This window comes from Lactuca saligna, chromosome 8 (genome assembly GCF_052625555.1).
Source record: "Lactuca saligna cultivar CGN05327 chromosome 8, ASM5262555v1, whole genome shotgun sequence".
Taxonomy (NCBI): Eukaryota; Viridiplantae; Streptophyta; class Magnoliopsida; order Asterales; family Asteraceae; genus Lactuca; species Lactuca saligna.
The window spans coordinates 49,661,669-49,686,638 of NC_136424.1; the positions used below are offsets into that span (position 1 = coordinate 49,661,669).

Below are 24,970 nucleotides of genomic sequence, written 5' to 3' on the forward strand. Positions count from 1 at the left end.
CAACAGAAGTTCTATTAAGTCAAAACGAATTGATATCAAGTTTCCTTCTGTAAAAATAATTGTGCAAAATGGATATATATATATATATATATATATATATATATATATATATATATATATATATATATATAAACAAACTCCATGATAGCGGATCTGCTCATAAATTGATTAACTCCCTAGGTATTTCATGAGCATACTATACATATTGGTGCGATATTTGGTTTTAGTAAAAGTTTCTTTTTGTGCTTTATGTTTTTTAAAACAATTATGTTTTTCTGTACATAATTAAGAATTCAGTTATTCCATTATTAGTTGCACTTATTTGAAGTTTGATCTCACGAAATAGGAAATCATTGGAAATCTATTTTGATTTTAAAACCACACATCATGTTTAATCTATGTCGTTAGTTATGTATGTATATGTGACATTTGATGAGTTTATTTATGTAAATTGTAATGACTAACGAAGACCGCTTTGATCCTATATTGTTATGATTAATGGACGAGATTGTTTAAGGGTATCAATACTATGATAACATTCATTATAGCGCTTATACGATTATATGTACATTTATATATTCGTGGTCCGGTGGGAGATTATTAGATAATCATGGGATCACTTCATAAATATGTATATTATTATCATTAAATCTGGTTATTATGGTTAATATATAAATTGTTGATGTACCGATTTATAGGATATATTCACTTACCTATTATGGGTTGGGTTCTTGGTTTGATGCAAGATTATCTATATCCCTTATATCTCACACATTAGGGTATATATATATATATATATATATATATATATATATATATATATATATATATATATATATATATAGGGTTAGGTTATATTATTTTTACTAACTATTGTGTGCCAGAATGCACAGATCTAGACCATCGGATGGAATATAATCAAAGGTCATGATCTGAGGGTCTATGATAGTAGAATATGATAACATGTACCATATAATCACACAAATTTCAACATAAGGGCATTTAGTCAATTAACCTATATTAAAAAAGGAAATTTTCAGATTTTATGATTAATTTCTTTATTTTTTAAAAATCTGAATATTTGAAATTAATTCAAATTTAAAAATCCGATTTTATTCTATCAGAATGATAGAATGCCAACCATAAACTAGTAAATATATTTTTCGATTTTATTCTATCAGAATAACAGAATGTCAACCATAAACTAGTAAATACATTTTGAAAGACTACACAAAATCGATTCTTGAACTAATAATATATCAAAAAATTACATTGTATGATTGTGATTCATTGAATAATAACAAACATTCTGAAAGAATAACAAGTTTAATTCTTAAAAAATAAGAACATTTTTAAACAATGAGTGTGATCATTCTTTAATTTATTCTTCAATCCTTTCCCATCAGGTCCTCAAGCCATTCTTGAAGCCATTTCTACCAGAAATTCATTGCCAAGTAATTTGTGGTGATACACTTGTAAAGCATGCACATTAAACATACAAATAATTAACTACAATTCTATCAGAATACAACAATAATATTCTTACAAAATAAACTATTCTGCAAGAATATTCTTTAAGAATTTGTATTATCAAGAATATACCCAACAAACAAAATAAGAAACTAACATCAACCTATTCTGATAGAATAAGGAACTAACATTCTTCGGGTTCCCTGTGTTTCTTCTTGATATGCTCAATGTATTTAACTACAAATTCTGATAGAATAAGGAACTAGCATCAACCTATTGTTATGAAAATGGCATCCAACCTAATCTAAATTGAGTTATATAGTTCTGAAAAGAATAAGGAACAAAGTGAAGTAAAAACATTAAAGATTTTTAACTATTTTTTCATTGAGGCATTTTATCAAACATATGGAGGCCATGACAGAATGTTGTTTGTAAACAAAAATTGCAAATATGGTAATGGATCATAACTCATAAGACTTAAATTGATGGATGAAAATGAGGAATACTAGGCAGATTACAACTTATACTGATTGAAATTGCAGTGTCAATTTGTTCATGTGCATCTTCCAAGTTATTCACTACTTCCTGTTGTTTCATTAATCATAAATCCATCAATATCATATAACAAGAGCAGATAAAAATCATTGTTACTTAATTTCAAAATCAATGAAATACAAAAGCCTTGGAAATTAAAATCAGCATACCTGAGAGATCATCGTGTCCCTGGCGAACGTCTCTGTTTGATGTATCGTCGGTGGTCAGCACCATCGCCGACGAAAGGGCCCAGCTCCACCCGTTCTCTTCTCCAATCCATAAAATTGGTGGTTCTATGGTGTTGTGGGGTGGTGCTACTGCTCTGGTGGTGTCGAAACTGATTTAGGAGGGGATAAGGGTTTCTGGGTCTATGAAGAACGAACGATGATTTTTAAAGAAGTAGTGGGAATCGGTGGTGGTGTTATATGAAACTGATAACCTAAATTAGTGGGATATTGATTGATTTTGTTTTCTTTTACCATAATTAATTATAGTGTATATTACTCTTATACCCTTTTATTATTTATTAATGATTTAATTATTTCCTGAATTCTCATTGGTGCATTTAGGCATACAATACTTGCTAAAAACATTTGAACCTAGTTCTCTCTCTCGATATATATATATATATATATATATATATATATATATATATATATATATACACACACACACACACACATGTGATGAGGAACACATAAAGATATACAAAATAAAAACATAATTTCGTTTAGGGTTTGTTGAGGGATTTTAGAGAGAGTTCTTGTGATTAACTGGAAAACTCATTCCATTCTCCAGATCCAAAAATCTCCATATATAGAAGTGGGTATGTAATCGTTCTTTTATGTTTTAGTTTTCTTTTAAATAGATTCGAAAATAAAAATCTACAAAATGCTTTTGTGTTTTATGGTTTGGTTATGAAAATAACCAACATCAAATACTACAAGTTTTATTGTGATAATAAGCATTGTTCTAACAACCACACACTTGCCACTACCCAATCAATAAAGGAGATACAACACAATTTTAAACTTTCATAAATGATAATTTAAGATTGTCCCTAAGAAAACCTAGGTCACCTAATTTATGGAAATAGTAAACAATAGAATCTACTAGTATCATTCACATTGTTACAAAAAATTAATGAGAACATTTCCATTATCTAACATTTGAGCTTAATTGCAAAAGAGAATACATCAATCACACAACATTTGTAAATAACTTTCAATTTGTACAAGCACCTGCCAAATTATCCGAAAATGAGAAAGAGAAAACTTGTGCAATTTGAACAAACAACATAAGCCATCGAACACAGAAACATATATTTGATGTCGAGCATTAAGATAAGTTTTGTTAGATATTGCATGTTTGAACATTGCAAGACTAAATCCGTTATTTCCATCAAATATTCAACCAATTCCACCATATTGCTATTATAGCACGACTATATAGGTTAATGTATATTTTCTATTTTTATAATCAGTTTAAGAAAATAGTGATTTTGATGGAAAAATACAGTCTCAATATATTTAATTAGACCGGAACATTGTACTTCATCAAATCCCATGAAAGTCATAATGTTTTTATATTGGGATTTCTAATATAATAACACCCAACAAATGATCTAGTGATGAAAATATTTTCTTTTTCTTTTTCTTTTTGACCTAAGCATAAACCAAATCCGAATGGCATGATTTTTTTAGCCATTGGAAAACATTTATATGGTTTTATTTCCATTTCATGATGTTGGATAGTAAGAGCAATGATTGAAATTTATAAGATAATTTGGGACGACAAAATACATGAAAATTGATAAGAATAGACAAAAAGGGGAACGAGAGAAAGACACTTGAAAGCAATTTTTGACAATTAAATACTAGTTTAAAACCTCACATTAAAGTTGTATGTGGTAGAAAAAAACTGTTGACAAAATGTAAGTGATTTAGTTGAAAAATAAAATAAATGAATTGTCTTGATAGATAATTTTGGGAAATGGAAATACAAATTGTAACTAGTATTCCATGAAATAACTAAACATAGTGAGATTACATTTTATTAGAGAAAACTTATCAAGATAACTTAAAAAAACTAAGATAGATACGACCAAAATAACGTGCAACCATATAATCAATTTTGGTTTTTTGTTTTTATGTATTTGTTTAATGTTTCGGTCCCAGTTTTGATTTTCTTTAATGCATTTTGCTCCAAAAAAAAAATTCATAGAAGTTTACAAATCTAACCTAAATTTTTGGCTTTTGAAATACTAAAACATTCAAAACCTTGTAATTTAAAAATAGTTTGGTTTTTCGGCCATTTTGTTTGAGGTCGGTTTATATATATATATATATATATATATATATATATATATATATCAAAGTTGGTATTGAAAATTACTTATAAGCTCTAGCAATTTTTTTTTACCAAATTAATTAACCAAAACAAGAAAATTAATTGAAAACTATTAATCCTAATTTTTTACTTAATTAAACAAACTGTTGATTAGATAAGAAAAACAATGTTATGAATATTAAATAATATAAAATTGAGAGAGAGAGAGAGAGAGAGAGAGAGAGAGAGAGAGAGAGAGAGAGAGAGAGAGAGAGAGAGAGAGAGAGAGAGAGAGAGAGAGAGAGAGAGAGAGAGAGAGAGAGAGAGACCTCTATCACAATTTGAGTAGGAGTAATATTGCATATATTGCTATGCCCCAACTTGACTGCAATATCTATACAAGTATAAAAGAGAGTTTATATATATTTTAGAACACGACAGAATAGAGAGTTTATATGGATAAACAAAATGATATAAGAGTGTATAAGTATGATGTTTGTAAACAAGGCCCGTAATTTTAAAAAAGCACTCCATGAAAACAACCCCATAGGCGAGGCCAAATTCATGGGGTTTATGCCAACGAATTAGTCTAATATAATTCACAATACATATTCTTTGTACTACAATTTGTTTCCTATTTAATTTCACTTCCTTCTTTTCATATTAGAATTTCAATTTGCACCTCTCCTTTTGTTAGTTTGTTAGTGAAACATAATAAAAAATGAATATTATTTTTAAGCAATCACACCATCAAAAGACTAATTTATACCAATATGTAATATATTTCTTTCATACATATTTATTAGAAATTTATATTTAGTTTGATAATAACGAGACTAGTATTATAATAGTTTTAGATTTCTAAAAAACATTTCATTTTTTTTTTAATGATTTTTAATAAAATTTATGGACAAATTAAGAAGCAAAATGAATGAAACTACACTAGATACTTGTATTAGAAAACCGCCAATTTTCCTATGAAACTTTTTGACGGAAATAATTATGTAGGAAAAACAAAGATTTTACTGATAGATTTCCAACAAGTATAAAATCCCCTAATTTAACGTCAATTTGCAACAAACTAGCAACAATAATAAATTCATTGGAAATTCATTGAAAGCTACCGATGTAATATAATGAAAATATTTTTCAAAAGATTATTATTCATTGAAAATCAGTCGGCAAATAACGATGAAAACATTAAAAAAAAACGTATTATTTACAATCCGTTTACGTTTGTGCATATGTATGGATTTGTACGTGAATGTGTATATGTATGTATTCCGACAAAATAAATCAAAAAACTAAAGGATTTGTAGGTATTTTGTCGGAAATATTTAAACATGAATTCTTGTTAGTTATCTGTTGGTAGTAGTAAAATCTAATATAACATTTACTGATTATATGTAGAAAATAGTCAAACCTGAAATTTTCGGAAGTACATTGGTAATTACTCATGCTCTGTAGGCCGAAGGATATTTTTTATCTGATTCCTGTCGATAATGGCCACTTTGGACGGAAATGGTCATTTTTCTAAGAATCCCATCTATAAATCTTTAAAATGTTTATGTATAATAGTGATATAGGTTTATAAAGAACATGCCTAAATATGTTGGTGATGTGGACAAAAAGTGAAAAGGTGATGTGGCATTTATGGACTTCTAAACATTGGAGATGTAAGATAAAAAGCATGGTCTACATACTTTCCAAGGAAACTCTTGCATGGGCCTTGGTGTATGCTTCACTCCTTTCTTTCCAGAGCTTAGATAGTTGCCTGAAAATCTACATATATCGCAACAATTGAGTATCATATAACATCTATACATACATAAATATATACATTTGCATCCGCATAACATAGATATGAAACCCTGGAGGGCCGGCCTAATAGTGGGTAAGCTAGGGATCGACCAGGGCCCACAACATCTTTGGGCCCAACTTTATATCCGTTAGTATGTTTATATATAGGCCCAACATCAATCCAATATAATAAATAAATGTAGCCTACTTTGTAACGCAGCTACCGTCTTTGACAGAAACACGGTTCTAAGTTCCAACACATGGCTATGTGTTGGTTTTTACTAAATTTAATTTTGTTGATATTTTTGCATATTTTAAAAAACTTAATACATAAGTTGTAGTTTACTTGGTAGAGCTATAAAGCATTATTTCTATTCTATCCACGTCAAGTGCAAAACCTTTATTAAATTTAACTTTTTTTTTTTTTTTATTTTTTATTTTATTTTATATATTAGCATATTTAAAAAATAATTAAACAGTCGTACCTAGAAAGCAGTTTATAGCACCTGCTTTTTTCTATGTTAAAAAAAAAAACCAAAGGTAGGGGTATGTGAAACAATTAACCATGAAAAACTGAAATTTGTAAATTAATCATGACTTCCGCAGAGAGGGGCTATATGGAAGCCTTAAACATCTGAGGAATCGGACATGTGGGGAAAAAATACAAAAAAAACCCATGTTGGTTTACATACTTTCGTAAAAGATGTCTCTGCGGAAATGCATATGGCTTTGCAAAATTATGAAATGTTTAACTAAAAAAACAATTTTTTAAAAGAGAAAAAGCTAATTCACAGAGGGCACTATGGATCCGCAGAAAGGCCCTCTGTGAATCTGTTCTTTGTCCAAACATCTCTGAAGAACTGTTATTCGTATGAAAATTGCCAAATTCCGGATTTTCTAGCTGTTTACTCACCCTATTCGTTCCTATTTCTTCTAGATTCGATCGACCGTTTCTTTCCCGTTCCTCGTCTTCGTTCTACAGCAGACCTCCCCCAAACTCTTCCTCCTTCAGCAGCCAACACTAAAAACCCGGTTTTTTGTTTGGTAATTTTACAAAAATGCCCCTGCCACCTCATTTCCTCGGTGCTATTTTCAGGTTCCTCATAGATTTAAGGCCTCCGCAGAGCCTCTCTCTGCGGAAGTCATGACCATTTTACAAATTTAAGTATTTCTTGGTTAATTGCTTCATACACACTTTTTTATTTAGTCATTTGATGAATTTTCTCAAAAAAAAAAAAAAGTTGGAACACCATGGTTTCATAGGTATGTATAAATATGGTTTTATATGAACATATAAGCATTTTAAAGCATTTTAAAGAACAACAAATATCAAAACCATGTTTTTATATGTATCTACAACTATATTAAAGAAAAACAACAAATATCATGCATTGTACTTAATTTGTTAGAGACTTCGTATTTTATAAAAGTGTTCACATTAATAATTTTGTAGTCTGCTTTAAAAACTTAAAGACCTTGCATCTCAATAATAACACTAAAAAAAAAAATGTAAGTTAAATTTATTAACTTGTTTATATATAAATTTGTTTCTTATAAAAAAAATTGTATCTAATTGGCCAAAAACATAAATACCTCACTCCATATTAACAAAAAAAATTATACTATTAAATTTAATTAGTTCAAATTTAAAGGTCACATGAGGGTTTTGTATGTTAAAAGGTTTTTTATTTTGTTTTTGCTCCGTATCCAAATATCTAGCAAAGAGAAAAATACCACCTTTACATATGCTTCTCCAGATTCATCATGCAAAAGTGGTCGAGATGCAGTTCCTACATAAACTATTCGTAGTGCCAATGTTTCCAATGGTACATCTAGAAATATAGTAACACCCTTCTGCATATATTTCCTGACAAATTAAACGCAAACAATATAATTACCAAATTAATTAGCAACACACTTTGCTGACAATTTATATATATATATATATATATATATATATATATATATATATATATATATATATATATATATATATGCATACCAGTTGATAGGCTGAACAACAGCACCTCCACCCGTGGAAATCACCGATCCATGCATCGATGACAGCTTCCTCAACACCTCAGTCTTAAGGAATTATAAAACAAAAAGTATGATATCATCAGTGCAAATACATTAATGGAAAAAAAAAAGAGTTTTTCAAGGTCCGAAAAAATTAATAAATTCAGAGCTACTTAATTAACCTCCTTCTCTCTAAAGAATTTCTCGCCATGCAATTTGAAGATGTCAGCAACTGCGATTCCCTCGACAACCTCCTCTATTAGATTGTCACTGCACGCATTACTCGAAATAAAACGTGAAAAGGGATGACATTTGGGAACGATCTTTAACTTTAAAGTGATTAATGGAATCAGACGTCTTGACACAAACCTGTCGACAAAAGAATAGCCAAGAATTTTAGATAGGATTTGGCCAACTGTTGTTTTTCCAGAGCCCATCATTCCTGAATTCATATTGTAGAGTTAAGAACAATTAATGAGTTTAATTATAAATTTTCTATACATTTTGAACAAAGACAATATGTTAGCTGGAACTCACCAACAAGATATATACACCTTCCATCTAGATATGGTCCAATCTTCTCTAACTTGTTCTGCCATTTGAACAACATAAACTTAATTACATTGCAATGTAATTCATTTTTCGAAACAAAAAGAATACAAAAAAAAAAAAAAACGTTAAGACATAAGATATTTGATACCTTTATCATCAAATCTTCCTCGACTCTAAAACATTCAAATTGGAAAGCTGAAGCTACAAGAGTTTAAATGTCAGAACTGGTTAATTACTTATAAATGCATGCAACACCTTTCATATATAGTTTCACATTAAATGGTAACCAATTAAGTTTAGCCTTCAAACATTCTCAAAACAGGATGTGAATACTTGACATGCATGCATACTTGTATAGAGGAGAGAAGTTGTTGACATAATGACATGCATCTTTCACTAAATTCAAGGCATGTCTTTACAACTTGCATATACGATAAACGTACTTCTTGTAGTCTAATATTTAGCATATAATATTTGTTTTCATCTTGTGATCATTAAATTAACCAGAAAGTATATACCCGAAGACTGCTGAGGAGAACATAAAGCTTTCGTTTCTGGTGATCCATGTCCAAACGCTGCATTTAAGCATATGAATCCTTTGGAATAGCCTGTACTTTGTACAAATCCTCAAGGAATTGTTTAGTTTCATAAATTTTCTTATATAAACACTTACATGTTGTAAAGTTTAGGCTCCTAGAGTTTTCGGCCTCCATTTTCAGTGATCAAAACAATCAAGATTGGCTTGAGTTTTTAGCATCAAACGTCAATGGAAGACCTTAGATATATTCTTCATGTCAGAACAATAATCAGATAAGTTTGCCTGAATAAATATGTTATCTAACAAAATCATTCATCTTGTTCATGCATGGAATAGTTTATATATAACTAAACAGCAAAAATGTTGGATAAATCATGAATCAATATCATCTATGATTTACGTACTTAATCACACATTGCTAGCTGACACAACTATGGTACTATTGATGTCATTAACTTTAATAATAATTTTCAAAAAAACATGGTGAGCATATTTAACACAAATTTTTAAAGGAAATGGAATATAAATAGTAAAACAAGCAACAGATATATAGATACAAAGAGAGAAGTTGTATAGATTAGAACCTGATTGGAGCTTTGAGGTACTAATAATGGATGGAAGCGAACTCAAAATATATTAATTTTACATAGCGATATTACGTGTTTAATTTAATTACGGGAGTTTGAAGAAGGGAGATGATAAATCCACGGCATCTTTTTGATAATCCACTGATTTTTAAACTTAGTTAACAATTATGCCCTTATCTATATTTAGAATGCAATTTAGTTTTTATTTTAGGCACATTGTTCATTATTAATAGTTAATTATCGCTTTTAATTTTGTTGTTCACGAATCATTTTTGATACTTCATTTTCACTGAGTTTTTTTTTCACTGAATTTTATCATCTATCCATTAGTACTTAATTTTTGTCCTCCCTGATTATGACACTTAGGTTTTTTGTTTGTGAGTCAAAGGATGAGCCATAAACATTCTCAATTGACTAGTTATATGTTTGTTATTCAGATTTAACTAAAATGAAAATTAAATTGCATTCTAAATATAGATGTGGGCATATTTGTCAACTAAGTTTAAAAGTAAGTGGATTATAAAAAAAGCCGTGGATTTATCATCTCTCTTTGAAGAATTATGAGTTGTACCACAAAGTCCTCCCACCAAAAATATCACAAATTGACCCAATTTGGTATGAGTTTAATGCTTCGAAACTATGATTAAGACTTAAGAGTATCCACTATGATACGTTCTTTAGAATATCATTTCCATGAAAAACGAAAAGATAGTAGGATTGAGGTTTATATGATACATATCCACCTCATTCTCCATGAATTACAATAAAATGGCCCCACCACTCGTCAAATAAGATTTATACCACTCGTCAAATAAGATTTATATTTTTATTTAAAACCCTTTCAATTAGGGATGAGCAAATGGACCGGGGAACCGGCCGGAACCGGTACCGGAACCGGAACCCGATGGAACCGGTCGGGTCGGGACCGGGACGTTATTTTTGTGGATTTTTGGAATCGGTAGGAACCGGAACCGATATAACCGGAACCGTATGATGCTATTTTTCAAGGATCGGTTCCAACATTTGAAGACACGATAAAAACCGGTAGGAACCGGGAACCGGTAGAACCGGAACCGATAGAACCGCCGGGCCGGTTCGGTTCTTGATTTTGGCCGAAGCCGGTTCCTAGTTCCGACCAGTTCGGTCCTTTTGCTCATCCCTACTTTCAATCATATACAATATATATTAATTTTACATCCTTTTTATTAATATATCATAAATACGTAATAGAATAATAATAATAATTAATAAAATATATCATTAAAAAAGCTACCTAATACCTTCAAAATGAGATCAATATTGAATATGTTTGGACAATTTTTTTTATTATGATCTTTTTTTTAGTTTGTTAAAAAACCAAATAAATTTCATCAAAATATGTAACAAAAGTAAACTTTTTTTTTTTTGTTGGTATTATGCTTATATATAAATTATATGTTAAATGAATAAATACGTGTGCGTGGTCTATCTATGAATTTTTGAAAGGTTTTGATATAAAAGTTTATAGGGAGTATGATTTATTAAGGTAATTAACTTTTCGGTATGTTTACATCTGGGTAACTATCTTTTTTTTGTACATATCTAGGTAACAAACTTGTTGGAAGTGTTCACATATGACCATTATGACCTGTTATAGCAGTTAAATCCTAAATGTGAACACTTTTAACAAGTTCGTTACCTAGATGTGTACAAAAAAAAATAGTTACCTAAATATGAACAACACGGAGAGTAAAAATTAAATTACACGAATGGTCCCTGAGGTTTGGGAGAATTTGTGTTTTTGGTCCCTAACTTATTTTTTTTAACTTGGATGGTCCTTGATGTTTATTTTTGTTGCGTGTTTGGTCCTTGTTTTACCTAAAAAGACTATTGTGCCATTATTAATTTATTTTTTAGACAAAACTGCAAAAATGATCCTTGTGGTATGCATTTTTTGGGGCTTTGGTCCAATCCATGACTTTATTGGATTAGTAGTCCTTTTGAGCTAGTTTCATTGCGGATTTGATCCATCTGAATATTGAAATATAATCAAAATAATAAGAAGGCCTCTCTCTCTCTCTCATCCTTGACGCCACCCCTCACTTCCCTAACCACCGCCTCTTCCGGTGAAGTTGTCTTCTCCGGCGATGTTATCTTTAAAACCAATTTTAGCACTTCCATTCTCGCTCTCATCTATTCCTTGTTGCATCCAGTTCCAATTTAAGCAATGTCTCCGATTCCAGACAGTATGTTGAATGCCAAGTTTCCAAGAACATGAGAATATGCTTCCAAAATTGCACATCCAGAAATGTTTGAGGAAGGTTAAGGTGTCTGATTCTTATTTGCTGTAAAAGAACTTCAGCTTGGTTTATCAAGAACTCTATCTTATCAAGCTCCATGGAAGGATCCTTTAAGAACCATGATGTTCTTGCTCTTGGCGGTGATTTTGATGCACTGGTTTGTTCCATAATTTTTTCTTTCCAAGCATATATCACTGTTTCTAGTCTATTAATAGTCTTAATAGCAGCTTGTTCAGATTTTAAGTTGAGCAAGTTCAGCATCCCGATGGTTGAAGAAGAGATTATATTCAGTGTTTTATAAAGATCATCACCAAGGCTTGCCTTTCCAGACTGCAAAATATTGTAAATCAACAAAGAAAATTTGAACAATAATCACTACAAACCTAAGTACACATCGATCACTTCCAGCATTAACTTAAACAATGCAATATGTTTAGTATCAAACTCGATTGTGAAACATGGGTGTACATCAGAGGAATTTGCTAAACCGAAGTACACATTGATGTGTTAAGGAGTTGGGATTTGAATCTGAAGCGATGAGATAGACGATACCCTCCCCCAATTGGTGACCACCACCCACCTTCTTGTTGGCCATCCATTTGCAAAACAAACACCTCCATTAGAGTTTCCACACAATATGGTTCAAACCCACCTTATTGTAACGAGCGACTTGCCATTTTCTTTTTTCGGAGGTGTGCATTACGGGACTCTGTCGACATCACCTTCTCTACAGTCTTCTCTGGCGATAGTGCAGTTGTAGGAGATGAACATCAAGACACTGCCAGAAGATGTACGACACCGAGATGCAGGAGAATCTAGAGACGATTTCAAAGGGAAACGATGGATCTAAACCTCTATCGATGGAAGATGCTTGGAGGTGCCGCAGGGGCTTTTTAGACAGAAAGATGGGGGTTATGGTGGTCAACTGAGTCTCTAAACAAATGTAGCAGATCCTCTATTAGACTGTCTTGTTCTTGTTGGATATTGATTGTGGATGGGGATTATCGGTTTATTTGCAAATGGGTCATTATGAGAGAGAGAGAGAGACCCATTTTTTTTATTGTTTAAATAAATAAATAATTATTAGATTTAAGAAAAATGAAAGAAAAATAGAAAATAAATACCCCAAGGGTATTAACATCATTTCAGTTTACCGAGGGACCAAATCCGCAACGAAACTAGCTTAAAATGACCACTAATCCAAAAAAGTCAGGGTTTGGACTAAAACCCCCAAAAAAAAATGCATACCATAAGGACCATTTTTGCAATTTTGTCTATTTTTTAATTAAATTTCTTATTTATGTATTTTTTTTTACATATTTTAAAAAATTAACAGACCACACATATCTATATTTTCTCACCATCTCATCTTTCATCCTTTTCAACTTCTATTTATTTTTCATCTTTAGTGATATCGACGTCTTCACCATCTTCAACTCTGGCGAACCAACACCATAACCTACTGTCTCTTCATCTTTAGTACATAAACAAAAAAAATTAATAAGGGCACAATAGTCTTTTTAGGTAAGACAGAGATCAAGTTCGTAACAAAATTAAACAATAAGGATCATCCGAGTTAAAAAAATAAATTTATTAAAAAATAAACAATAGAGATCATCCGAGGAGATACAAATATGTGTGGTCTATTAATTTTTTTAAATATGTAAAAAATAAATACATAAATAAGAAAATTAATTAAAAAATAAATTAATAAGGGCACAATAGTCTTTTTAGGTTAAACAGGGACCAAACATGCAACAAAAATAAACACTAAGGACCATCCAAGTTTAAAAAAATAAGTTAGGGACCAAAAACACAAATTCCCCCAAACCACAGGTACCATTCGTGTAATTTAATTTTTACCTTTTGTTTTGTTCATATTTGGGTAACTTTTTTTTTGTACACGTCTAGGTAACAAACTTGTTGAATACGTTCACATTTAGGATTTAACTTGCTATAGCAAGTCATAATGGTAATATGTGAACACTTTCACTAAGTTTGTTACCTACATGTGTACAAAAAAAAGATAGTTACTCAGATGTAAACATACCGAAAAGTTAATTACCTTAATAAGTCATATTCCCAAGTTTATATATATGTAACGTAGCACTATAAGTATGATAATTTAGAAAGCTACAGACCTTAAATTACGTCCGCCATTAGAGATGTTCTATATTTGTTCTTTTTAAGTGTTTATAAGTACACAACAAATCTTAATGTTAAAAATAGCCTTTGAAGTTACCATGAGAACTATCTACATAAAACGAAGCATTTTGTTAACGGTTAAAAGTTAGTAGCTTTCAAATGCTTGCAAACGTTCTATGCAAAACACGCTCATAATATGTGAAGTTTAGAACTAATAATGGTTTTGATGAATTTTAAACTAATGAATTTATTAAGTCTGGATTTTTTTATAGACTCATAAGAAAGGTAAAATTGTCTTTAAGTTGATACTAAACATTAATCATGTCTCTCTCTCTCTCTCTATATATATATATATATATATATATATATATATATATATATATATATATATATATATATAGAGAGAGAGAGAGAGAGATCAAATTAATAAGAAGAAAAATTTTTCTAAGAATGTAAGAAATTTTTTATATACATATTCTTTTTACGAACCAACAAAATAAATCATTAGATAAATCAAAAGTAAAAACGATTCAGAAGAAAAAAACACATTCATTATTCATTTTTTATTAAACAAAAAAATTCACTTTTATGACAATTATAGTGAAAAACAATAAAATCCTCGTTAAAATAAATCATAGGGATGTTTTTTGAGATTTTTTTGTGAACAATGTTATTTTTGATTCATCTAATGATTCATTTGTTTTGTTCACAAAAAAATATGCAGAAAAAAAAAAACTTCTAACATTCTAACCCAAAATTTTCTTTTTATCGATATATATATATATATATATATATATATATATATATATATATATATATATATATATATATATATATATATATATATGTGGAGAAGATCAAATGACAACACCTAAAAACTTGAAAACGTAAGAACAATTCTGGACCAATCAATATATAAGAGTATACTAGTAATTGTATATTTTAATTAAATTAAAATAAAATAAAATTCAATCAAATTCCCTTAAATTTAGGATCAGATACCAAAAAAGAAATAAATATTCATTTTTTTTATTTTTCTTATTAATGGAATATAAAAAACATTTTTATCAAAATTTATTTTAAAACTGAAAAAAAAAAAATTAAAAAAATCAATTTTTTTTCTCCTATTTCACGTTTTTTTGTGTTAAAAAAATGAATAAAAATCGAACACCAAATTAGTACATTTGTATTCATCAATGATTTTTTTTCTTCAAAAAACCTGATACTACTCCAATCACAAATAAATACACATAAATTTACAAGTAATCAAATTTCTTTTTTTAATCAATTGAAAATAAAAAGATTGTAAAAACTATCATTTCTCCATAAAAAGAATACCTCTAATCATAAATAAATATACTCATTAACACATTCTTACACTGTTATTCACAAATGAATACACTACTATTAACAAATAAGTACCTTGTTATTCAGATTTGAATAAATGAATACCTCTAATCATAAATAAATACCTTCATTCACTGTTATTCACAAATGAATACCCTACTATTCACACATGAATGCACTGCTATTCATTCACTGTATTCACACATGAATGCACTGCTATTCACATATAAATACAATTTTTCATTCTTCCATTTCCTCTCACACTCCCTTCTTTTTCTCCTGTCTTCGAGGTGCAACAAAAACACCCCCACTAGAGGTGTTTGCTGGTGGTTTCCGGCTAGCCAAGGGCAATAGCCCCCTCCGTTTTCTCCCACTGTTTTATGACACACCAAGCAACCCAAACACCACCTGTTGTCGTTTTCTTTCTGCTTCCTCTCCCTCTCATCGACAGTAACTGGAACAAGAAAACGAAGTGGTGAAGAGGTTGCCAGAATAGCCCCTGCCACTCCATTACTGCGATGAACCACCAAATCGGTGGAGATGCTCCATATTCTTCTTTATTCGCTCCTGAAACAATTTCATACTTCATCATTTCATGTTCTTGATAGAAAAACCCAAAATCATTTCATGTTCGTGATAGAAAACCCCAAAATCAGAATTAAATACAATTAACAATCAATTAAATGAAGCAAATTTAGTAAATGAAGAGACTGAACAAAATACAAAATACATATGAATTTCTATAATTGTAATTCTATTTATAAATGAATACACTTCTGATGATGTAAATCAATAGAACGAAAATTAGTTGAAAAGGTTAAAGGGAGTGTAAGGTTACCTTTGAGCTTAATGGAAAGGGGTTTCCCCCCCCCCCCCCCCCCCCCCCCCCCCCCCAAAAAAAAAAAAAAAAAAAAAAGAAAGAAAAAATCAAAGCTTCCAAAAAATAGCCAATTGATCTACTCAATCCACAATCATGCTCCAGATATCCCTCACCCATCACTATCCCATGTTTGTATTTCAACTTCGTCCCTATCAATTCAATGGGTAAATCGATTTCAAACTATCGTTCACTTTGAATGAACATAGAGTTAACTTCAACTACAATACAAATTAGCCCTATATTCTCTTCAATTTCTATTTTCCCACTACATAAACAAGAACATTCAAAAAATTGGAACATGAAATTAGAAAAAGAAAGAGAAAACCTAGGATTACCAGTTTTGTTGATTTCGACATGACAGTCATCGGAGATTGTCTCGAGAAGGCGGAGAAACGAGACCTTATGAGGAAGGAGTCCAAGCCAGGTGGTGTCGACACGGATATCATCAATTAGAATCGGTGTTGAAGCGAGAGGTGATAGAAGTAGTCGTTGCCTTAGGTTTTAACTACCTTTAAGCTTCATATACGATACATTCCTCATCTTTTCTTTTCATCAACAACACCTTTACCCTAACCCTAGCGCCGATCTTCGTTGGACTTTCTTCTTCTGAAGCGAAAGCCGATGTCGGATCGTCGATGATTGTCGTGGAACTGGAATCCAATGTCACTGATTTGATACGTGGATTCAAACCTGAAGTTGGGGTAAAACGACAGTGGAGCGATCGACGAGAAGAGATGAAAGAAAAGGGACCCGAATTCATTGAGAGAGGCGCTTATTTCGAAACCCTAAATAGAGATCGAGGGAGATAAGATACAGGATTATGAAAGGAAAGAGGAGAGAGGGTGAGAAATTGTAGGAAACAGGTAATTTTGCAATTCCTATTATGCCCTTCTGGCAATTTAAAAGTTACACTTTAATGCCCGTAGTTTTAAAATTTATCATAAATCGCGCGTTTTATAATAGCCTTAGATCTAAATATTTAAATGGTCCAGATCTGTTCTCACATTCTCAACCTTTTAGGTGTTCTCGTTTGATCCTACTCTTATATATATATATATACTAGTGGCGTACCCGCGCGATGCGGCGGTGCCAGATATTTTCAATGATGTGATTTATTTCCTTTTCATGTAAGATAGTTTTTTTCAGTCTTTTGACCGATTGTTTTGTATCGAATAGTTTCTAGCTAAGCGTGTAGTCGTGGGAGCGAAAAGTTTCCTTTCCGATATCATCTATTGCTCTAATTTTCCTTTATGGTTATTTAATAGGGGTATGCTTAAAGCAAAAATGATATATAATGTTTGTCTTTTTGTGAAAACTTCGCTTTCAATATTCGATTTGAGATCGGTTCATCTAGTTTAATTGGTCAGACTACTTGAACCATTGAACCGGTAAGATGTCAACCTGAATTTAAAAACTTTAGTAAATATTGACAACTATCTAATTCTATTTGCGGTATACACCAACTGTAAAAATCATCGGCTATGAAAATGATAAATAAGAATGTCCCCAAAAGTGATTCTCATTCCACGAAAATACATTTAAAGTTATGTTTACATTAAAATGTATTTATTATTGGTATATTGTATATTTATAGATCTAAGTCTAACAATGGTTAATATTACAATATGTGAACGTGATAAATAATTAATGTATTATAATTATTTTTATAAAAAAAATAATGGTCTAAAAAGCAAATCACAAAATAAAAAAAAAACTTGGATATTTTATTCATAAGAATCTACAAAAAGCAAAAACTAAAAAAAAAAAAAAAAAAAAGCTTAAGCAAAAAATATAGCAGGGTATCTTATGTAAGTATATTGTTTTTTAGAAAATGGCGTTATTTGGTGGAAAAAAAATTAATAAATTTTTTTATCATTTATCCAAGTGTCTGACTTATTGGAAAACCAAACGTTTCCATTGATTACTTTGTAACTTATTGATTCTTTCGACTTACAAAAATATTTTGAACAAAAACTCATTTTAAATGTTCCTATATCAAACAAAAACAATAACAAAAAAAAAAACAGCAATAATAAAAAATAATAAAACAAAAATAAAACAAAAAACAAAACTTTACAACCAACTAATAATTTTTGAACTTCAAATAATTCCAATGTCACTTTTGTAAAAATACTTCTTAATATTTGAAAATGCTTAACAAACTTTACCTTACCAATGTAGGAAATCCTTTAATGTATTTTACCTCCCCAGTAAAAATATTTTACATACTATATAAGACTTTGCTATGCTTTAATCATCACATTCAGAATACTTATAACATATTTTTTTTTATTAGTTAGCAATAGTTGTACGTCTCAATGAAAAAAATACGTTCTAAATTTTGACTTTTTTATATTTTAATAAAAATAATTAAATAAAATTTATTAAAAATTCATTATTAAAAAATAATTGATTATCATTTTTTGTTAACCATGCAATAATTTTTCTTAGGGATAATGACTTGAAAGGGTAACGAATTTTCGAATTTTGTCACATTTAGTCACTAAACTTTTTTTCGTTATCTATTTGCCATTGAACTATTGAAATTGTTCACATTTTACCCTAGGATAAAATGTGAACAGTTTCAATAGTTCAATGGCAAATAGATAACGAAAAAAAGTTTAGTGACTAAATATGAACAAAATCGAAAGTTCGTTTCCCTCTAAAAAATTCAATGAATAAATGTGAACAAACCTCCTCTTGTATTATGTTTTAGCAAATTATTTATTTTTGTTAAATTGTAACAACATTTGTTGATGAAAAAATCTATGAAATTAAAAAAAAAAAAAAAAACCAAAAAAACAAAAAACAAAAAAACAAAACCCTGAAAGTATATTTAAAAAAAAAAACAAAAAACCAAAACCGAAATAAAAAACCAATGGTTTGACATTTTCCAAAATAAAAAATCAAAATTTCCAATCTGATTTTGGTTTTACAAAAAAATGAATCATTCTCACTGATGTGAATTATGACCATTGGTTTGGCATGCGAAATTTGTGACATCCCATGAATATGTAGTTACAACATCGTCTGAACTCGTAATTCATAGTAAGGGGTTAGAGTATCATCACATGAATACGTAGTTACAACATCGCCTGAACGCGTAATTCATCGCCTACAGGTTATGGGCCTGCTGGTGTTTTCACTGGGTTGTCTAGAATAGTTCGTGGTCGCCATCTATACTCTGGTAGATGACTACATCGCCACATTGCTAGTTAAGGTTATGGTATCTCCTTTCATCCTACATTACATATTCATCATCATCTATTTACCTAATTATCTCCACCTTTCTATCATCACCTATCTCTCATCATTTTATTTCATCACACACCAACTATTTCATCTACCCATGTTTCATCCGCAACATATTTGTAGATATAAAATAAATATACTGTTTAAATCTTTTAAAACATGTATAAAATCGTTCATCCAGCATAGACAACAAGTATTCAAATAATATGCACACATAACACGTAATTTATATAAAATACTTCATATCTATGTGTAAGATGAAAGTAACTATATATACCATAAAGGCTTCCTAACTTTGAACCCCAAGGTTTACTCTACTAAAGCTTCATATTCTCGGCTCTCTGAACCTAGAAGGGTCCAGATCTATCACACCAAAAAGCTCAAGATAACTCGTCCTCTCACTCTACACACTCAAGCTCGCTAGGGTTCTCACTTATAGGAAAGGTAGTCGCAATTGAAGGCCATAAGTGCCTTTAAATATGGCTCAAGCCCAAAGATTTAGGGTTTCTGCCAACAGTGCGGACTCGTCGAGTCGCCTCACCGACTCGTCGAGCTCATTCATTAATTCGAGTCATCAGTCGCGACCTTACTCGACGAGTTAAGGCGTCAACTCGTCGAGTCTTTCTTCTTAACTCAAAAGAAAAAAAACTTAAAAGATGATACCTGGAAATCCGGATGTTACATTTTGTTTTTTTATTTCATAGATTTCTTCATCAACAAATGTTGCTACAATTAAACAAAAATAAATAATTTTGCTAAAACATAATACAATAGGAAGTTTGTTCACATTTAGTCATTGAACTTTTTAAAGGGAAACGAACTTTCGATTTTGTTCACATTTAGTAACTAAACTTTTTTTCATTATCTATTTGCCACTAAACTATTGAAACTGTTCACATTTTACCCTTATGACCGGTAACAGCCGGTCATAAGGGTAAAATGTGAACAGTTTCAATAATTCAATGGCAAATAGATAACGAAAAAAAGTTTAGTGACTAAATGTAACAAAAGTCGAAAATTCGTTACCCTTTCAAGTCATTATCCGTTTTTCTTAATCATAACAAATGGATTTCAAGATAACGATTTACTTGATAACTTTAATAATAAATAAAAAAAATGCTCAAACAAATGACATACATAGGGACGGATGCTCAAAAAATCCACTAACTCTTCATCTTTTACTCATCAAATGTACTCAAAATCTATTACAAAAAATATAAAATAAAACGTATTGTCTTCTTACGAATATTCGACTAAACATATAAATAATATAAAAATTCTTCTTAAAGGCCCTCTGATATGATGTTCTGCATGTCCCCGTTTATCTTTTCTCTTCACCTCCTACACCATTCTCAATGCAAACAATTAAAAACTTTCCAAAATAAAACAACCATACTATGATTTATGAACCATATAGACACATAAAAATTCAAATCTACATACAATAATTTACAACTTAGATATATACATATACAGATCTATCCAGATATGACTCAGATCTGGTGACAAAGACAAAGTAAGATGGTTATGGTGGTAGATCGGTGGTGATGACAATGACCGTGTTGACAGCGGTGGTGAGTGGTGATGTTGTGAGCGGTGGGGAGTGGTTTGATGTTGGTGTAATGGAGATAAACGGGATTGTGGTTGTTACTTGACCATAATGAGGTTACAAAACTGTTAGGTGGCGGAAAACCAATAGGGGTGCCGGTCATGGAGTGTTGTTTCCGGTGCATGGAGGGGCGGCGGAGGTGCTGGTCGGGGGCTGGTGAAACAGTCTTGGTCTATGACATAGAGCTGATCTTAAGGTTTATTAGAGAAGAAGAACACAAATTGGGTTTCTAGCTAGAAACATAAAGATTAGTATAAAAAATAAGATTGTTAATGGTTAGTGGTGATGCGATGTTGCCTATGGTGTAGGAGATAAAGATGGATGCTGTATTGTGTTGGGCGTTGATTTAAAAAAAAAAAAACGACAAGGTGATTTTGTAAATGAGTTTAGAGGAATACAAGCTGGATAAAGAGGTGGATGATGAAAATTAAAATGGGGATTGGGTTTTGTAGAGGGGCTTTTTATATCTACAATTGAAAAAAAATATTTCATTTTCATTGGTCATTTTTGGTTCACATGCATCATGGTTTTATACCATTAGATGTATTTGATGTAAAATTAATGGTTAAGATTTAAGCTCTTTAGTTTTAAAACTTTTAAATTTCCTATTATGTATGCATTATAAAGTATTATAACTATATATATATATATATATATATATATATATATATATATATATATATATATATATATATATATATATACTAGCAGGATACCCGCGCGATGCAGCGGTAGAAAATAAATTTTCTTTTACGATTGTTTTCTTTCGGAATGTTGTTTCGGGAATAGTTTATTTGCTGCAAGTAGTCTACTTGCGACAGGCGATTAAATAATTCTTTTTGAGAAATATTTTATTTGCGACAATTAGTTTCTTGTGATTTGCGACAATAGGTGATGGGGTTTCTAATTTTTGTTAACCGAATAAATATGGTCAATTTCGAATGTTATGTGGAAAACAAACCATTAATTATGCTGAACCAATTCAATATTAATTATTTCTTACCCTCACGATGCTACGGTGCCATATAATTTCGTTAGACACGGTTTTTCGATATACAAAAAAGTACATTAAAAATCAAATAATAGTAAGCAAAAACATAATTCCATTCAAATATGCATATGAATAATGTTTGTAGGCAACTATATTTTACATATTACGTCATATTCTAAAAATCCAACAATATATCCAACATATCATTTATAAAATAAGAGAGTTGTCAAAGTTATGTTATTCCATCCAAAATGCATTATTTTGATCATCACACATTCATGTGATCTCGAAAAAGTGCCAAAAAACATATTAATCCAAGGAATTGGTCATTAAACATGATAATGAATACAAAAATGGCAATGTACTAAATTTTTTATATATATAATCTTACTTTAAAAGTATAATGTTATAATTGTATGTGTGGTGTCATTTTGGTTAATAGCAGTTGTGATTCTTTAGGTTGACTATTACAAAAATACCCCAGGTTAAATAATAGACTGAATTTATAAATAACATCTCACTTTTGATTTTTTTTGACTTTTTTGGATATAACTTTCAAAGTAAAATGGCTTAATACGAAAAATAATTAAAATAAGTTTACAAAAAAGAAATAAATTTAAGATGCTATATTGGACAAACAAATGAGAGTAAATTGCCATTTAATTCATTTAATACACTTGATCACTCAAGAATGTTTAAAAATTTCGTAACAATTTACAAATGAAAGTAGATTCTAAATAATGGCTGGTATAACATTCATATATGTAAGTGGAATGCTACAAAATAAAGGTTTTATGGTTGCTTAGTTGAATAAATGCTATAAATGACATTTAAATGAAAGCAAATTCCATAAAAATGACATTAAAAAGAAGTAAATTACTTTAAATTTTATAGAGGTGATTTTGTTTCTTCAATCCGATCTAAACGAAATAAATTACTATAAAAAGTGAGCAAATTGCAATGAAAATAAGATGCAATATATAACATTAAAATAGGCGAAAGATCTGAAAATATATTGGAAAAACAGTTTTTGAAAGTATAATGCTATCAAAAGTACATTGATATTAAAATTGTCATTTTTGAGTCATGCAAATTATATTATAACGTAGCTAAATATATTAGATTACACCATTTCTAGTCCGATATAAATAATAATGCCAGATTAAGATCTTCATATAGCAAATAGAAAAGTAAGAATATAATATTGCAAAAGGTAAAAAAAAATATTAAAAATTCCACCATGGACACTTTTTTGAAGTTCTAGCCGCTCAATAGCATTTTAGTTAGACTTGATCACTAATTCTTGATTCTCTTTACAAGTTGGAGCTTATTGGCTTTGATTCAACACAATCTATCACAAATATTAAAAGTATTCGGTATGCCTGCAAAACCATCAAAAACAAATGCGCATTGTGAGAATGAAGTATGCAAAATGGATGAAAGGGAGCTTCAAGTGAAGTTCCAAACCAAATCACATATTTGAAACAATTTCTTTTGATTTGTTATAACTTTCCAAAATACTTATAATATTGTTTAATAATTTGTTTTTCATGAAAATCTTTTCAAAAATAATATTAGGATAAAAAATAATTTTCATTTAGCACATGGAACAGCCAATGTAAAATACTCCTAAAAAAACCAACCATGAAATTACTATGGCCTGCTTAGCATTCTCAAATAAAGTTTGTACATATTGCTTTCTCTTAAAAACGAAATCCTTCCAACAATGTAGCAATTCACCCAGAACAGGTTATTACTCTGTTCATTTGCATCTTACACCATCTTTTAGATGTATCTGACAAGAAATAAATGTTAATATGCATGTCAATGGTGACAACAACACAAATAAAATTCAATACTAAACACAATTATATAGACATATTTATGAAATAAGTGATGGGTTTTGGACATATGAACATTCCTAGGTGCACATACAAACCCTAATGCTTGGATCTAGGTTTCTCTAATTAAACATGCATTGAATCCAAGACTTCCAATGGCTAATTAGGTATAAGAACAATACAAAACCAGAGTTAGAAGCTTACCTTGAAACACTTGTTTGATCTTCTTGTTCTTGGAGCTTTAGAGTCACAATTGTCACTCCTCTAATGGCTTACAAACACCAACTAGCAAAGAGAATGATTTGAGAGAGAGAAGAGAGGAGGAAATCGGCCAGGGTTTCCTTGCTGTAGAAGAGGTGCCGATTTCCCTATCCCAAGGGGTCTATTTATACTTGTAAGGCTCTTAGGGTTTCACCCTTAAACCCTAATTGGATAACGTAAACCCTAAGCAATCCTAATCCTTACCAAAGATAAGCCTTGGACGAAATTGAGGCTATCCCAAGCCCTAGAATTCGTCCAACCCCTATCTCTTAAGGATTTACAGCCCAAAGTGTAACTATCAAACAATTGACAGTTTATACCCTCTTATTTAATTAATCTCTTTAAGTCACCAAATTAATACTAATTAATCTATGACTTATATTAATCAAATAACAATATTATTATTCCTTATATTATTCTCATAATATATTAATAATATCTATTCTCTCATAATAAAACATCTTGTCAAGTTGCTATGGTGAAGGCAACCCAAAAGGACCATGCGCAATCGGGTCAAATACTTGCCTAATATAGTTG

At 30.3% G+C, this 24,970-nt stretch overlaps 1 protein-coding gene across 1 annotated transcript; it reads right to left on the reverse strand.

The window, feature by feature from the left end:
* Positions 1–3,200: 3,200 nt before the first annotated feature.
* On the reverse strand, positions 3,201–11,988 carry LOC145009609 (shikimate kinase 1, chloroplastic-like). The gene is made up of 10 exons (XM_078968270.1): positions 11,904–11,988; positions 8,852–8,904; positions 8,689–8,743; positions 8,521–8,593; positions 8,334–8,421; positions 8,135–8,217; positions 7,870–7,999; positions 6,036–6,114; positions 4,662–4,726; positions 3,201–3,245 (listed from the first exon to the last, which is right to left on the reverse strand). The coding sequence occupies exons 1-10, from the start codon at positions 11,986–11,988 to the stop codon at positions 3,201–3,203; spliced, it is 756 nt and encodes a 251-aa protein (XP_078824396.1).
* Positions 11,989–24,970: the final 12,982 nt, after the last annotated feature.

Excerpts from the sequence above, each read along its gene's own strand:
- LOC145009609 (XM_078968270.1), bottom strand. The coding sequence starts at position 11,988 with ATGGAAGTGCTAAAATTGGTTTTAAAGATAACATCGCCGGAGAAGACA. Across the intron at positions 8,744-8,851 it reads AGGAAGATTTGATGATAAAG|AACAAGTTAGAGAAGATTGG; the intron begins GTATCAAATATC and ends TTCAAATGGCAG. Across the intron at positions 4,727-6,035 it reads TGCAAGAGTTTCCTTGGAAA|ATATTGCAGTCAAGTTGGGG; the intron begins GTATGTAGACCA and ends ATACTTGTATAG.